Source organism: Egretta garzetta, unplaced genomic scaffold (assembly GCF_000687185.1).
Source record: "Egretta garzetta isolate BGI_Z169 unplaced genomic scaffold, ASM68718v1 scaffold56, whole genome shotgun sequence".
Taxonomy (NCBI): Eukaryota; Metazoa; Chordata; class Aves; order Pelecaniformes; family Ardeidae; genus Egretta; species Egretta garzetta.
The window spans coordinates 11203795-11220564 of record NW_009260182.1 but is presented as its reverse complement, the minus strand read 5'-3'; the positions used below and the strand labels follow the sequence as shown (position 1 = coordinate 11220564).

The window sequence follows — 16770 nt, the reverse complement described above, 5'->3', positions numbered from 1 at the left end:
TAGGGAAATGAAAAACATTTACTCAGTCATTATGGTAGTGTGATAGGATCTGTGTGCAATATGGTGGGATCTAAGCTGGTCCTGCTTTGACCAGAGGGTTGGACCAGATGACTTCCAGGTCCTTGCCAACCTCCATTATTTTATGAATTTATGATTCTGTGAATAGGTGATGCTATGTTTTGGAGTCAATTTTAAATTGGAGTGAAAACCAGAGCTTGTCTTTGGGAGGAGACATGTCACATGCAAAGCACAGCCATGGGAAAGACTGAAAGAAAACTCCCAGCTGCAGCTCATCCTGTGGCCACCTCGTTGGGTTCAGTTAACCCTGGTGTTTTGCATTGCACACTCTGGTGATTTATGGGGTCAGTCTGTTTCCTCAGTGAGTGTCTCCACAACAGGATTTTGAAACGTGGATCTTCCTTGCCAAGTCTATTTGATCCATTGAAAACTGGGATTAAATAGTGCTGGAAGCACAGAGTGCATAACTCCTCGTTCTTCTAGTCAGTTCGTATTCCTTGATCTCAGCTTCTACCATCTTCTGCGGTTTATGTGTATGCTTTGGCCCAAAGAGAGAGGACGTCTCCGACACTGAAAGCATTTATGTATATCCTAAATTTTACTAACCCAAGCAGTTCCATTGAAACTGTCAGGATAATTTTGCTAAGTACATGTAGACGTGCTGTAAAGATTGAGAGCTGAAAATTTACAGCTGTGGATGGACATCAGCAGGAGAGAGTCCAATGTATCCTCTTCATGATTTCCATCTGTAGTTGAAATATTAGTATTAAGTCCAGAACTGTTTTTAGGCAGGCGTGAACTGATATGAGTTCATGCGGGTCGTTTTATGAGTCACAGTTAGGCCAATGGCAGTGTACTTGCTCTGCTGTGGTTTATGTCAGGAGTGCATCTTGGGTCTCTGAGAGTGTCCTGCTCCTCACTGCTCCGGGTGTTGCAGTAACGACCGTGTGTTGTGACTGACTTTAGCTTTGGTCTGCCGTGGGTGCTCTCCAAGTCAACAGAAAAAACCCGACCTTAAGGGGGATTAAGTCTGTTTACTTCACTGGGATTTGGATCATGATTTTAATGATTATTTTGCTGGAATGCATATGTTTGAATAATAGCTATACTAGAGCTTTCCAGCTCCACTTCTAGTACGTATTGGCCATTAAATGCTTAATGAATTTTGCACACCTACTGTACTTCCCATCGTTGAAATACAAACTCTAAACAGAGGAAGATAACTGAAAACATCTTGAGATTAAACTGTTTAACCAACGGCATTTGGACTTTTTCCTTTACATTATATCTTTGAGTCATATTTTTGCATTAATTTATGTAGGTATCCTATCCTAGATTAATCACTACTGTACAGATTTATTGCTTCTGTAGAAAGGATTTTTTTTTTAATTATTCTAAGGATGAATGCATTGGGATTGTTACTGCAGAATTTTTTTGATTTGGACCATTTGGTAATTTGAGACAGAGCCACGACCTTCCTCAAGCCAAAAAATGAAATGGAGAAAAGTTGTATCACAGAGATATAACTGTATTGCTTCATATAAGTTTTTATGTACGTTATATCGATAAACATATATAATATATACAATATATACGTATATAAAGGCATGTATGTACGTAAAGATGTTAAAATTAAATTACGGAGAAAAATACACTGCTTGCCCTGTGTACTATATAACAGGGGTATTCATGCCTTTGAAAATAATGTAAAATGTGATGGAACATGTCATGCCCTCTTGGTCATGTTTTTTGGCTCATTTATTTTGCATTAATGGGAACAGGCTTGTCAACTCTAAACCCATCTGGCTCTAGCAGAGGAAAAGAAAGAAAAAGCAGGAAGTCCATTTTTGGCAACAATCCCGGCAGGCTGAGCCCTGGGGAGTCAGCTGCTCTTGCCAAAGCATCTGGAAAAGGTAAAGTTAGCGTCTTCTTTCACCAGTCACGTGGAATGACTCTGTAATCCAACACGTGTACCAGACCAAGTTGTTAAAAGATCAAATACTTTACAATGTGTAAGATGTTGAACTTTGGAATGGTTTTTCATTAGCGCAGCAGCTATTACAGTAATGCTATTATAGCTGAAGTGTTGAGTGTGGAATGTTAAAATAGGATTACTTGGTCAGGAATATGAAGACCCTAATTCATAAACTATTGAAAACTAACGTACATTATGTATCTTAAAGTTTGTATTTTAAAAGGTATGAATGAATATATTCAAAGTACAAATGGAAAGCAGAACTGTTGGGCTGCATCCAGAAAAGGATTTTTAGTGTCTGAAGCAGGACTTAGTTGCCTAAAATTCAGCCAAGTCCAAACGTGTAATCGTGCAACTCCGTGTTCCGCCTTGGAGGTATTTAGACTCTGCAGGTCATTCAGTTTGTGAATTTGGAAATTGTACTTCTGCGTATGAACAGATGTAAAGAAATACAAAGAAAGTACAGAAAAGGTTCTGGAGCAGGGAAAGACCCAGATCCCCTGCCTTCCAGGTGAATGCCATAAACAGAAAGTTAGAGTTTTGTACCCTTTCTTGTACTCCTTTTCTGGCTCAAGGAACATTGCATTTCTTTCAGCCCAAGGGCAGGGCTACAGCAGACAGGTTAGATTCCCTTCTAGAGGCCAGCAACCTAAAAATGAAGAAGTCTCGTGCCTAATTCTAGAAGATAAAAGTATTTTGCTGGCTTTGTCCCCCTAACTCTTAGGGCGGGCATTCTGTAGACTGCCTGTTTGGAGACTTAGCAGATGGGTTTCAATCTTGCCTCCCTTCCTCATATAAAATGTATAAATGAGAAGAAGGGAATTTTATTCCATTATTTTATTCGGGCAAATGCCAATTGAGTATTTATTTATTTATGAAAATGGTTTAACAACCACATCTCTGGATCTGCAGCTGTCACTTGAAGGTACTGTTTATTTTCCAGGTCCTTTTGATGCGATGCGGCAGACCTGGGAAGATCCTTGCTCTCCTTACAACTCTCCAGCTTCTCTCAGTGCCATCATAAGGACGCCCAAGTGCTACCATATCTCCTCCCTGAACGAGAACGCGGCCAAGCGGCTGTGCCGGCGGTACTCCCAGAAGCTGATCCAGCACACAACCTGTCAGCTCCTGAGGACCTACCCTGCCGCCACGCGCATCGACTCCTCAAATCCCCACCCACTCATCTTCTGGCTCCACGGCGTACAGCTCGTGGCCCTTAACTACCAAACAGATGGTACGGGTGCACAAGCACGCATTTTAAATGTGAAATAAGTCCTTGAACTGTGAATTTGTTTTTGATGTTTGCCTTTACCTGCTGTCACAAGAGGGGCTGTACCTGTCTTGCGCCACAGCACAAGCAGGTTCATACCGTGGCAGTCTGGTCCTTGAGAGTTCAGGAGCTTTATGCCATTGCAGCACATCTGATAGCACAGAAGTGCCTGGACAGCAGCACCTTCCATTTTTATTTTTACCTTATTGCTCAAGGTTGTTTTTTTCCCCAGTTCAAGTAGCTGTTATCCCTTTCTGATAATTCCAAGTACAAAAAGTTACTGAGCTATGTTTTACTTAAAGTGCCACTTTGAATGCCGGTTTAATGTTGACCAAAATGTTTTGGGGCCATTTTCTATCCTATCTTCTGTTCCTTCACTTTTTCAGTGGGGGATCCGTTAGCTCATCTACAAAGCTACACAGTCAATGCTTTTTCATTCTGCAGTTCAGGGCAAATACCTAGAAACTTCTTAGAGAACAGGTGTAGGCAAGCCCTACAGTTGCATAAGGGCAATGGAAAGGGATAGAAAAGAATAAATTGTTCTTATAGTTTTGTATAATTAAGTATTGGATAGATTGGATACATAAATTACAGCTATCTCTGAAAACCAAGGATGAACCGATAGTACACAACCAAAATTAAAAAAAAAAAAAAGATACTTGAAACATGTCTTTGCCCCCACTGTTACAGTTGTTCCATTGCACCGTTGCTCTTTGTCAGTTTTGGCTGCCTTACTTCCACAGACCTTCCTCTGCAGCTTAACGCAGCGATGTTTGAGGCTAATGGCGGCTGCGGATACGTTTTGAAACCTCCTGTGCTGTGGGATAAAAATTGCTCCATGTACCAGCAGTTTTGTCCATTAGAAAGAGATCTTGATAATAAGGAGCCAGCTATATATTCTTTAACAGTAAGTACATTAAAAGGGAACTTCACACAGCCAAACAGATTGAAGTAGACAACATTTAACTACAGCCTTTAACCAGCAATGCAGTCATGCTTCTGTATGAAAAGATTGAACCTTTAATTGTTGCTTGTACTTCTGAAGGTCAGCATAACTAAGAGAAATTGGAGGGGGAAGGAGTAAATAATTGTCTTTATTTTATGGGCTGGTTTGTATCCACAGTTACTTTCACTGTTTCCTTTACAATATTTGTCGAAACCCAGTCCTGAAAGCATTTTCCCTGGGACTACACAACTGTGTCAAATTATACACGTGCCTGGATGTTTCACACGTTTGTGAACACTTGAGAGGCGACACAAAGCCACTATGAAAAGCTGTGCTGAATATTAAAAAAAAAAAATTTTTGAACAAGTTATATAATAAGATATATCATTCATGGATTTATGGCACAAAAAAAAAAAAAAAAAAGTATTCTAAGCAGCTAGTCCCTTCCCGGAAATCTTTCAGAAAAGGAGATTCATAGATGTTTCACACGTTTGTGAACACTTGAGAGGCGACACAAAAAGCCACTATGAAAAGCTGTGCTGAATATTAAAAAAAAAAAATTTTTGAACAAGTTATATAATAAGATATATCATTCATGGATTTATGGCACAAAAAAAAAAAAAAAAAAAGTATTCTAAGCAGCTAGTCCCTTCCAGGAAATCTTTCAGAAAAGTGAGATTCATAAGAATCAAAATTCTCCCAGCCGTGGTAATTGCACACCTACTTCTTGTGTTGTGTACGCCAAAGCAAGCCAGGGGTCGGTGCCATCACCCCAGAGTAATGGAGAAGAAAACTTGATCCTTTTTGACTACACTACCGGTACATTCCTTCTGGATTAACTTTCGGATGCCTTGAATGGTTACGCTCGTGATGTATAGTGTATTTTTTTCAGAGGAAAGATATTATAGCAACTGCATGGGGCGGGGAGGGGGCTGAAGCAGCTCTGCTGCTGAAATTACTGCCCTGGCAATTACAGAAGTAGCGGAGTGTTGTAATTAAATCAGCACGTTAATGAACTGTGCTTGGGAGCGTGGTAATACTTCGCTCAGAATCGTGACAGTGAAAGAATTACTCCACTAACTGGTTTCTCCGTGTACTCCTCGGCTTTAGATTGTGTCCGGACAGAACGTCTGCCCTAGCAATAGCACGGGCAGCCCGTGCATTGAAGTCGATGTGCTGGGGATGCCTCTGGACAGCTGCCACTTCCGGACGAAGCCCATCCATCGCAACACTCTCAACCCCATGTGGAACGAGCAGTTCCTTTTCCGAGTTCACTTCGAAGACTTGGTCTTTCTGCGGTTCGCAGTTGTTGAAAATAACAGCTCAGCTGTAACAGCTCAGAGAATCATTCCCCTAAAAGCTCTAAAAAGAGGTACAGTATCGTTTGTAGTGGCACCCTGTGCCAAAATGATCCAGCAGATTCCTGGACTGAATCCTGCCAGAGGGATATTTTTAATCAGCTGGTTGCATTTTTCTAGAGGAGACAGGGAGCAAATATCAGACAACTTGCTTTGCCCCAGCAGCATGGTGCTGCTCTCATCGACTCCCGGGGAGCTGGAGGCTGCCCTGTGACTTGTACAAAGCCGGATCTTGTGCTGTTGCAGAGACTGGGGCATCTTGGACGCAGTTGCTCCAACCCCGAGCGTTGGCTGTGAGGTTGTGTTCACCCTGAGGCTTGCTGCTCCCTTAGGAAGTGCGGAGTGGGTTTGCTCCCTGCCTTCTCCTCTACGCGAGGAACTGCTGTAACTGGTGGTCACTGGGCAGAGGGGAATTGCACTTCTTGCAGCTGTGGCTGGAGGAGAGGTGAAGGAAGGGTGAAAAAAGGTGAGAGAGAGGTGAGGAAGCATCGCTAATTCTGTGACCCCTGGAGGGGGGAGTTCTCATATTGCCAGCAGCTCTTCAGCAGAATGGTATAAACTTTCACGTTCGCTTCGTGCCACCGTGATACCATAGAACAGTCTCAGCACATGAGGAGATCTGGCCATAGACATGCATTTTCCCAGTCAGAATTTGTCCTTGTTTCATTCATATTTGAATATTTAGCTATTTCATGTATTAATATATTGAGTATTATGGCAAAACAAAGGTAGGCAGCTACATGAGCCACTCAGCACTTCATAGCGTTTGGATTACACCGTTGTACAACAGAAAGTGTTAATGCAGTGTTACTACAGTGCTTTAAATCCTACAGCTGTGGCAAACTGTAGCTATAAACACAGCAGATTTGAGCTTTCCATTTATGAGACTTGTGTCCTAGTACTTACAGAAGTTTTTTCTCTTTAGGCTATAGACATGTCCAGCTCCATAACCTGCACAATGAAGCATTAGAAATTTCTAGTTTGTTCATAAACAGTCGGAGAATGGAGGAGAGTCCCTCTGGAAATGCTCTGCCTGCGTCTATGGTAACTTATTTATTTTTTTGTGAGTGCCATGTGTTCTTGTCTTAATGACTACTATGGTCTGAAGACTTCTAGAACCAGACTGTTCAAAGAGGTTCGCCCCTAAACCTGCACATTTTTCAAAAGTACACCGATGCCCAATTCTTCTGGCTGAAACTGTGGGAGGGTAAATCTTTTCAAAGCCTGGCTTTTGGTGTATTTAGCACAAGAACTCGGGCGGTGGGGAAGGAGTGTGGTTGGGCAGTGAGGCTCAGAGCTGCCTCCGGCATGAAGCACAAGCCATGCATTTGGGACAAAAAAAGAAAGATGCAAATTACCAAGAACTTTAGAATAATGAGAGTTAAACTGAATTCTGTTACAGGAAAAGATGGAGTCTGTATTTGCATAGATACGTGCATATTTATACACGTGTGCATGCACGTCTATATGCTTGTATGTACAAATGTGTATACATACACATACAGATGTCTGCGTAATATATATGACTCTGTATGTATGCATGGATAGATGTGGTTGGGCTTTTTTTTGATAGCCCTTAATGTTAGGTTACCTGGGTTACTTGTGGTTTAGTAACTTTAAGCACATATATTGTCGTTTTGACGATTCCTAACGCATTAGATAAAAGCTCCTGAGCTACTGTGTGTGCAGCAGCCGTGTTGCAGGCATTGCCCTTCTGTCAGCACATGCCGAACCCGTATCTTGGTGAATTACTAGGGCAGAAAGGAAGAACATAAATGGTTTGGAGGGTTAAAAGGAAGCTATAGGTGTTCATCCAGTAATTCCAAACCCAGTAATCCAAACAGTCTGAGCTCAGCTAGAGTGCAGATGGTAAGCGATGGAGGTCTGCCCTTTGTTCAGTGGCAGTTTACATACTAGAAAACTTCCCTTTTTCTTCTTCAGCTTCAAGGTAGGGTGGGATGGGCTTGGTTTGCTGGTTTGTTTTTTTAATGCCTCCATCTGTAGTGTAGGAGATGCATTAGTGGGATAGCTTTGCTCTGTCAAGGCCCTTACAACTTGTGTGTACAGTTTCTTTTAAGCAACCTAAAAATAACATGCCTGTGTAAAAACATCCAGTAACCTGGTGAATGTTCTCTGAACAGTTGTTTAGCGTGGGGGAAAGGAAAGCTGCTGCAACTTCCAGAGTGACAATTCACGGAGTTCCAGGCCCGGAGCCTTTCACTGTTTTTAGTGTAAGCGGGGGGACCACGGCTGGACAGCTTCTCCACCAGGTGAGCTGCTCACTGAACTGCAGATTCTTAACCGCAAGAATCCACACTGGCATCGTTCTGGACACTGATCTCCCTGCATTTCCCACGTGCAGGGTTGCTGCAGTGCATTCATCACAGCAACTGTATTGCTGTGGAATGAATTGCATTGCAAACACAGAGGATCGTTGGTGAAATTTTCCCCATCTTGGCTTCAGAGAATGGGTTTATAACCTTAGAACATGTTCCCTGATAGTATTTTAATATTTGGGCCGTATGCAGATGAGAAAAACAATCTTTCCGACTGACGGAGGCCGTGGGCTGTCCTAAACAACAAGGGCAAACATTTCTGCGCAATTCTTTGAACTCGAGCACCATAGGAATACAGAGTAAAAGTTAGAGGGCTAAGTTCATGAGTAGAAAAACCAGTTAACTCAACAGGGATTGTTATTCTAGCAGTGGGAAAAGACTGTACTGTCCTGGGATTATGAATAAATTGTCTGGCCAGCCAAACGGGACAGAAATAAGCTTAAATAGTACTGCCTTGTCTGGAAGAGCTGAGCTGCTTGGCTGGGCTAAAGAGAACAGTACATTACCCTGGAGTAAAATATCTGAATAATAAATAGCACATCAGAAATCTTGCCTACACTATCAGAATAGTTATTGAGTCTTAAAGCTTCTTTATTCATTCTCATTTATAACTACTAATTATGCAGTGTTTATATTTAGCATTCTAATTGCTGTGTGTTTCTTGTGGTCTGTCTTAGCTCTTGGCTACCACAAAAGGCCCCGAGTCATGCGCTGCAGACTATTTTCTGATGGAGGAGAAAAGTTTTATATCTAAAGAAAAGAGTGAATGCAGAAAACCACCATTCCAGAGAGTGATTGGTCCCGAAGAAGGGCTAGTGCAGCTTTTGAACAGTTGGTTCCCAGAAGAAGGATATGTTGGAAGGATTATCTTTAAAACCCGAGAGGAAGTAAGTCCGGTTTAGATAAATTGCTATTTACAAAGGTAGCTAAAAATAGCCGTTAGGAGCAGGAAACAAAAGGGTGCAGTGTTTGTTTCACTACTCGGTGAGTAATGTCAATGCTGTGCACATCATTTACAAACAAACATAACTCTTGAGTGAGCACAACTAGACTTGGTACACCTGTGTGACACTAACTGGACATCGCTCAGCTCCAGGATCAGCTATGTGGGGTTTAATCATTATCGCCTACTCAACAGTTCAATGCCACTAGCTTGCTGTTTTGACTGCTAGTTCTAATTTAATGTAAACCTAGATTTTGATATAATAGAAAATTAATATAGAGAAAGGATAATAGTTAATACCAAAGGACAACAGAACTCCAGACTACAATTATCAATTATCGATCAGTTTAGATGTCAGCAACTTCTTCTCTGTTCAGAAAAATGAGAAAGGATTTTAATATTAAAGACTTTTAAAAACCTCAAAAGCTGATCAAATTATTGATGATAGCCTAAAATAATGAAACAGGTGATTTCTTTAAATTTAAAGGAGGAAGATGGAGCGATTACTTCAGTTTAAGCTATGAGCAAAACATTGATAGCTTGAAAATATGCTAGTGCCCAGGCTTGGGCGAGAGAAACAAAGAGCAGGAGAAGGCCACTGCTCTCATTTCCAGAGGCACTTCCCCTGGTCAGTTCAGCATTTAGTAATGCTTGCTTAGCCTGCACACAGTAATATATGTGCACATATGAAATGGAGCTGGGGCAACAGGAGAGTCTCCAATTTCCATGTGACAAAAACCTTTTGTGACCACCAGCTACTAGTCACCTCTGAAGTGAGTGAGTTTGGCTCTCCTTTTTTCTACAGAATTTGAACGAGAGAAACGTCTTTCAAGATGCAAAGGAAGATGCAGCCATCAGCTCTGAGGAGGACAGTTTCTTTGTTCAGGTCCATGACGTCTCCCCAGAGCAGCCACGCACCGTCATCAAAGCTCCCCGCTTCAGCACAGCTCAGGATGTCATACAGCAGGTAAGCACCGTGGTCCCAGCTAGCAGGTCTGTAACGTGTAGGGTGGAGGTTGCTTTCACCCGAGAGAAGGTGGGGTTTGCTCTCACCACTAGCTGAGGAGTTGGTTTAGTAACCTGAATCTGAGGGAATGCCTTCCTTTTTGTCTTCTTTTGTTCTCTTTTTAAACAGACTCTTTGCAAAGCCAAATACTCCTACAGCATTTTGAGCAATCCAAATCCAAGTGATTATGTGCTCTTGGAAGAGGTGACGAAAGAGCCAGCGAACAAAAAGTCCTCAACAGCTAAACCATCTCAGAGGATTCTCTCTGACCAAGAGTGTGTGTTCCAGGCCCAAAGCAAGTGGAAGGGAGCAGGAAAATTCATCCTTAAACTCAAAGAACAGGTTCAGGTAAAAGATTAAATACTTTGCAGCAGGTTTTGTAGATGGCATCTCAGCTCAGTGGGAAAACATTTTCAATGGGAGGGAGACACGACTGGCATGGGGTGGGTGGGGAGAAGAGGCTACAGCACAAAGCTGATTCCTCTTTTCTCCGCACCTCCCTTACTTCTTTGCAAAATTGCATCAGTTACCTCCAGCAACATGATTCCCCCACAGCCTGCAAACTCCGTGACCACCTTTGGCTTTTGCTACCAGCCTTCTGTTCTTCAAAAATCTGGCTCTGCACACCCCGCTCCACTTCATGGCAAAGCAGGGCTATTCCAATGGGCAGAATTTGCAGAATGAAGTCCCCTTTATTCCTGCACAGTGAAAATGTTCTGTTGCTTTATCTCCTGCTTTGGCACGTGGCAGGCGTGAAGTACCTGCCTGCTGGGAGATGGAGCTGCGTTCTCCTTTCCAGCAGATGCCACCAACCCACAGCAGTTGTTGCTTTAAAGTAACTGTGTCATAAGTACAGATTTTTATACAAGTTTATACCAAATTTGCTAAACATAACTTTGACAATGCATAATTTTCAATTAATTTATTCAGAACAATTAGAAGAAGACCAGGACACTTGGCTATGAAAGCACAGCCGCACTGAATGTCAAAAGGGAGGCCTCCTTAGAAATACATTAGTTGGTTTCATACCAATTCCGTATCTCACGGCTAACAGCCTGTTATATCAATCACATCTGTGATCTGATTTAATTTTTTACAGGCAGCACGAGATGACAAAAGAAAAGGCATCTCCTTTACCAGCGAACTCAAGAAGTTAACCAAGGCGAGTAAGCAGTACCGGGGGTTCATATCGCCACCTCTGCAGGTCTCGCCGGAGAGTCCGCAGAGCAAGGATGAAAGGTCTGCGTGCGGTTTGACTTTCAGTGACATTATGGAATAACCACCACTACCTACAGTGCGGTCTGTTCAGGTATGAGATACTGATTCTCACTCTGAGCAATCATTTCACACATGATTTACAGAGTATTTTTTTCAAAGAAGTTGTTGTTGGTTAAACCATAGTGAGGTACAAGGGACCGACAGAAAGATCCATAAAAGCCCCAGACACTGGTGTGCACAGGCCCAGTGTGACCAGTAAGGGCTCCAGTGATTTATTATGGCATTTGCACAGTGAAGCAGACTGGTGTGGAAACTGGAGTTTTACCCACTTTCTTTGCCAATTTTAAAAAACAACCCCAAAATGTTGCATCCTGGTTGATTTTATAGTATACATTTTAATCAACTAGCTGTGCTTAATTAACTACATGCTGTTATTCATTTGCTCCGGGCCAAAGTTAAATTGAAGTATCCAGTAGAGCTTTTGTTATTTTTTTATTACATGCATATAATAAAATCATCAGGACTGATGAGCTCCTTTTTAGCTAAAACAGTTTAGTAGTTTGTAGTGTTAATTTCTCTCTGTGGAAATTTTGCCAGAAATGTTTAAACATTTTTCCTGCCCTTTCTGTACCTCTTCAATTTCTTCCATCTTGCTTGATTTAAAACAACAAATGAAATACCCAAGGTCAGACTGTCCTGTTTGCACAACGAGAGTAGGTGTAACCTACCCACCAGATATTTGCGTAGTGCTACCACAGCGTTGAGGTATCACCTGAGAAGTTACAGCTCATTGTAACTAAAGAAACCTTTCTGTGCGTTGATAATCCCATCGCGCAGATGGCCAATTTAAGATCACATTTTTCCTTCCAGATACACCTCATTGAAGCATTATTTGACGTGCACTGTCATACTACTGCTAAGTCATTGTATTAGCAGAATTCAAATAATATTTTCATTTGCAAAATATTTCAAATATGAAGAGCCAAGTTTGATGCTTTATTTCTAGGCTACTATAAAACCCCTAAATCATAAAAATTATCTGAATTCAAGAAAAGCAAAGTAAATTATGGAAAGATCCCAGTCACATTCCCTCTTCTGCATTTGTTCCTTCATTTTTTTGAAAATTGGAATTTACATCACTGAATCCTTCTGCAGCGCCTTTGAAGGAACCTGCTGTGGTCTGAACTGGTCAGCAATTGTGTGCCCTGTGTTATAGATGCTTAATCCAGGCAATGCTGCTGGATTCACATCCAGAATCTGGGAATCCTAAGCAGGATGTCATAGATTGGAAAGATGCCTGTCAGCTATTGGAAGAAGATTCTCCTCCTCCCGTATCTTCACATCTGCAGATTCTCGATAGGCAGAGCAAGAGGTCTGCTTGGACTGTATGTTATAAGCAAGCATGTGTCGTCGCCCTCCCCTTTTTAAAGAAAAGGTAATTTTAGCTAGTTGCCTCTAGGGAAACTGAAGGCAGAGAACCAGAGTGTTCTTTTATGTGTATTATATTAAAATAATGCACTTTTACCTGATGATTTCTGTTAAACACTGTGTTAAGTGATTGTAAAGAGATTTAAATATACTGTAACTTCCTTTGCATATCTAACTTCGGTGAATATATACAAAATGCTCAAATTATTTATGGTTTATCTACTTTAACAAAGTAATGTACAATAGCTAATACACCTAACTGGTAGTGATACTTTGACAAGGAACAACATTTCCTTCTTATAAAGGTTTTCCAGGCTTGTGTTTAAAGAAAGAATATTTATTATCATGTTCCAAAGTATGTGCCATTGTATAATATATTTATCATATATATTACGTCTTCAAAAATGCAGCATTTTTACCTCTCTCTGGCTTTAGAGGAAAAAAATGTTTGAACTTTTCTGGTTGTTTCTTTTCAGCACAAGACATTTAATACCCAAACCTGACCAAACTCAAAACAATGTATCGATAAATGTAATTAACAATTTCAAAATCTTGAATTCAAAATACATGTTTCCATAGTCAGGAAATGCCTTTTTACTTGTCTTACACTATAACTCCTGACATTTTTGTTTACATAGAAACACTGTTGTAAATTTTTATGTTTGCCGAATTCATCTTTTGATATTTAAGTTAGTGGTGGTTGTCTCCTTTGTTTTTTTCCCTCCATGGGAGTTACCAATGTGCTTGGTTAGTTAAAACCCATACCAACTTACGGGGGCACAAATGGAACAGTTAATGTGGGAAATCAGAGGGATGACTCACTTCAGTAAGTGCACCTCTGGTGGATAAATTGCTCTGCATGTGTTTTGTCTCCCCAGGGCAATCCCTAAACAAAGCATTTCAGTTACCTGGTGTGACTAAATCAAGCCATCCATTAATATGGGGAGTGATTGGCACACTCAGCTATTCCACATCAGCTTTAGCACTCGAGCACAAAATGCTGCTGCTCCTAAGAGAGAAGCTGCATCAGGCAAAGGATAAAACAGCAGGGTAACTAAAACAAGGTTTACTTTTGATAGCGCAAGGACGAAAGGGAAAGAAGTTACAGGCAGTAGTGCTGTGACAACCAACACCCCCTGCCAATAATTAGAAAATTAAATAAAAGCCAGCAAATTCATTAATTGGCATATAAACAAGTAGATAGAACCTGCATTCTGTCACCAGAAGCTATGAAGTCTTTCACTACAGAAAATTCCTATAAAGTAGCCATTACCAAAGCAAAAAAGTGCCCTCTTGAGGTTGCTTCCAAGGAAAATAACCACACACAAAACTATCCAATTTCCCTGTCCCAGAAACCATGCACTTCCCACTGCTTATCATCAGTACTGATGGAGCAAACCAGCATTTTGCAATTCAGCAATCATGATCAAGTAAAGAACCCGGCCACACCTCCTGTATTGCCAATTCCAACTGCACAGCCAGCCCCTGTAAGAGGGAGGTGGGCTCTCTCCCTACCCCACGCCCACAGCATGTGCATGATGCAGGACTGATACCAAGTATGATGTTTGTTAGAAGGGGCAACATACCCATAGTTTTATATGCATAGCTGGCTTTGGAATACTTTGAAATTACTGGAAAATGCTTACATCAACCTACTGCACAATTCAACTAACGCAATTATTTTTTTAAAATGTTCGTTTCGTTCTCCCTGTTATTTCAACAACAGTAGCAGTTTCCCATCACAAAAAAAAATTCCTTTTGGTGTTTTTATCGTGTTTTAGAAACAATACTTACTTTCCTAGAGAGTTTGCCCTTACCTATTTGGCTTTTATTTGTTATATTCAGAAGCACTGAAAATAAAAGTCTTAATAGCACCTGTAGTATTATAGTAGCCTGGAAGACACACTTGCTTCAACACAGAAAGCTGTTACACCCATGTCATCATCCACTAATGGTTTTCTGTCACAAATTTAAAAAAAAAACAACACAGAACTAAACAGCTGGGACATTATTAAGGGACAAGAGTGTCCACGTCACATTGCATAATGCAGGTCTAATGAGCCTCCAGTCTAGTGGCAATTTAAAAACATGGGTTTTGTACTATTTCTACTAGCACAGTAATTTTCTAGCTGTGGGAGTAGTTCATTAATGTAAGTACGTACCTTCCTCATCAGTCAAGGTCTAAAGCTGCTTTTGCTGCTGTTTCTCACGGTGAAAGAAAACAGCAAAACATTTGGCTTTCTGGTAAAAAAACCCAAAACTTCATAGGAGGCACATAGGCATTATACTGTTCTGGTATTTTCATTAATGTACATATATGACTTGACTTAATTTCAAGTTTAGGTATTGGTAAACATCAGAGTAAACTTTTCTTGGTGAAATGTGGTACCTTTTGGGGTGAAGCTGGAAAGGAGTACGTTATCCTTCCATTTGAGTTGGTTCCAAATATCCTAATAATGACAGCACGGCACCACTTGAAGCATTAAACAGGTGGTGTGGTTTGGGTTTGAGGTTTTGTTCTGGGTTTTTTTTGTTAACTTTTGTGAAAGCCCAGTTAGAAATACTTCTTATGCTGGGTTATTATTCCAATAGGAAAGTTTATTCTGCTTAGCCACAGATTTTATTTCTGCAGGAATACCTGTCTACACATTCCTATGACAAGACTGACAAAATAACTTTGGCCCTTTCTGTGCTTTTGGCTGGGATGGACATCAATTAGGAAAATATATTAATTTTTACATTACAAACTATTTACAGGAAGGAGCTTCCAGGATAAAGTTTGAAAGAAAGGAATGTAAATAATCAACACCTTCCAGAAACATGCACTCTCTGAGTGGTAGCAGGCCTCATGCTGAACAGTTTACAGGTGGAAAGCTCACGCTCTGTTGCCTACCAGCAAAACCACAGAAGTACTTTACTCTAGGTTATTTTAAAATCACTGTTACTTTTCTACCACTTTCTTATATTTTCCTTACATAGCACATGCTGCTTGCAGTGGTGTGACTGTATGGGACAAAAGTTGGGCAGCCACAGAACCTGGCCCTGTTGCAGTGCTCGTCAGTCTGCAGGAGGTAGTTCCCATCACCTGAAGGGCTTCCTGTTTCTATCTTACTAATCCTAAGATTAGCAGTTAGAAGAATAAAAAAAATACCATGTCAGTTTTAATTTTTAAAACCTAGTCACATTATTTTATTGCTACAAATATTACTAGATGAAGTATATCGATAGCCATCATTAGAAAGCCGTATGCTTCTAGAAAACACGTGCTTTCAAGAATTAAGGACTTTTAACATGGAAATAGCTAAATATTTCAAGAACACATTCTCTTACATTCATAGTTTGTCTTTTTTAAAGAAGAACTTGCTGGTAGCTTTACATTTCAGTGAAAGGGTGAGTCTGCAGCTTCTGAAACTGATCTGTCCGTTCTGCTCTAGCTCTCCAAATGCTTCAGCTAACATTTGCTTTTTAATCACTGGCCATTACTAGTCCGCTGTAAAACTCCGTTCACTCTTAGGGTAGCCCACTAAATGTAACAAAGGTGGCGTTCTTCCTGTCTGTGATAAATTATTTTGTAACTTCAATAGTGATAGACATCTGGCAGACTTAGCAAATTAAACACAAAAATCAATAGCAGTAAAGAGATTTTGCTCCAATACATGTATAGGTTATTTCAGAATGACGTAGTTGTACAGCTGTCTTCCTCTGCCTCTTAAAGCATGTCCAAGTATTCTGACAATGCAACATCACTATGTGCCAGTCTTTATTTTGTGTGGAAACTATGTAAAATGAACAATTTTAAAAGTGACTTTTCCACCTGGATTATTTTCTCTCTGCTGACTTGAAGAATAAACTGGTATTTGTATATGTTGTAAAAAAAAAAAAAAAAAATAAATGGTTTAAGATGTTGGCTCTTTGCTTTTGCCTTCCTGAACTGACAAGTACTGGCAAATATTCCCCCTTGGAATTTTCAGAATTTAAATCACATCCATATTTGCAACCACTTAACAACCAAAAAGAACAACTCAAAAGCTATGGGAACGGCAACCTGAATAGACAGGAACATGTGTTACCTTCAGTACTACATAGGCAGTTTTGTAATCTACACAGTAAAATACGTGTTTTCTAATCCATTAATAGATCGATGTCTATTCCAAAAATGTTTGTGGATTTGTGTTTAACTACTTGAAATTTGGTGAACTAGGCAGATTAATACTAAAAAACACGTATTCAAATAAAAATAAATTACTTCTAAAACTATTTAAGAACCACACA

At 40.5% G+C, this 16770-nt stretch overlaps 1 protein-coding gene across 1 annotated transcript in view; it reads left to right on the top strand.

Moving 5' to 3' along the window:
- The window catches only part of PLCE1 (phospholipase C epsilon 1), a 140266-nt gene extending 123978 nt beyond the window's left edge, over window positions 1-16288 (top strand). Inside the window, exons 22-32 of the mRNA XM_035897382.1 lie at window positions 1800-1931; window positions 2937-3227; window positions 4007-4170; window positions 5320-5581; window positions 6493-6611; window positions 7709-7837; window positions 8581-8790; window positions 9652-9813; window positions 9982-10200; window positions 10952-11161; window positions 12287-16288. Coding sequence (XP_035753275.1) covers window positions 1800-1931; window positions 2937-3227; window positions 4007-4170; window positions 5320-5581; window positions 6493-6611; window positions 7709-7837; window positions 8581-8790; window positions 9652-9813; window positions 9982-10200; window positions 10952-11131 — 1868 coding nt within the window. The 3' untranslated portion in view covers window positions 11132-11161; window positions 12287-16288. The remainder of the gene's footprint in view (window positions 1-1799; window positions 1932-2936; window positions 3228-4006; window positions 4171-5319; window positions 5582-6492; window positions 6612-7708; window positions 7838-8580; window positions 8791-9651; window positions 9814-9981; window positions 10201-10951; window positions 11162-12286) is intronic.
- Window positions 16289-16770: the final 482 nt, after the last annotated feature.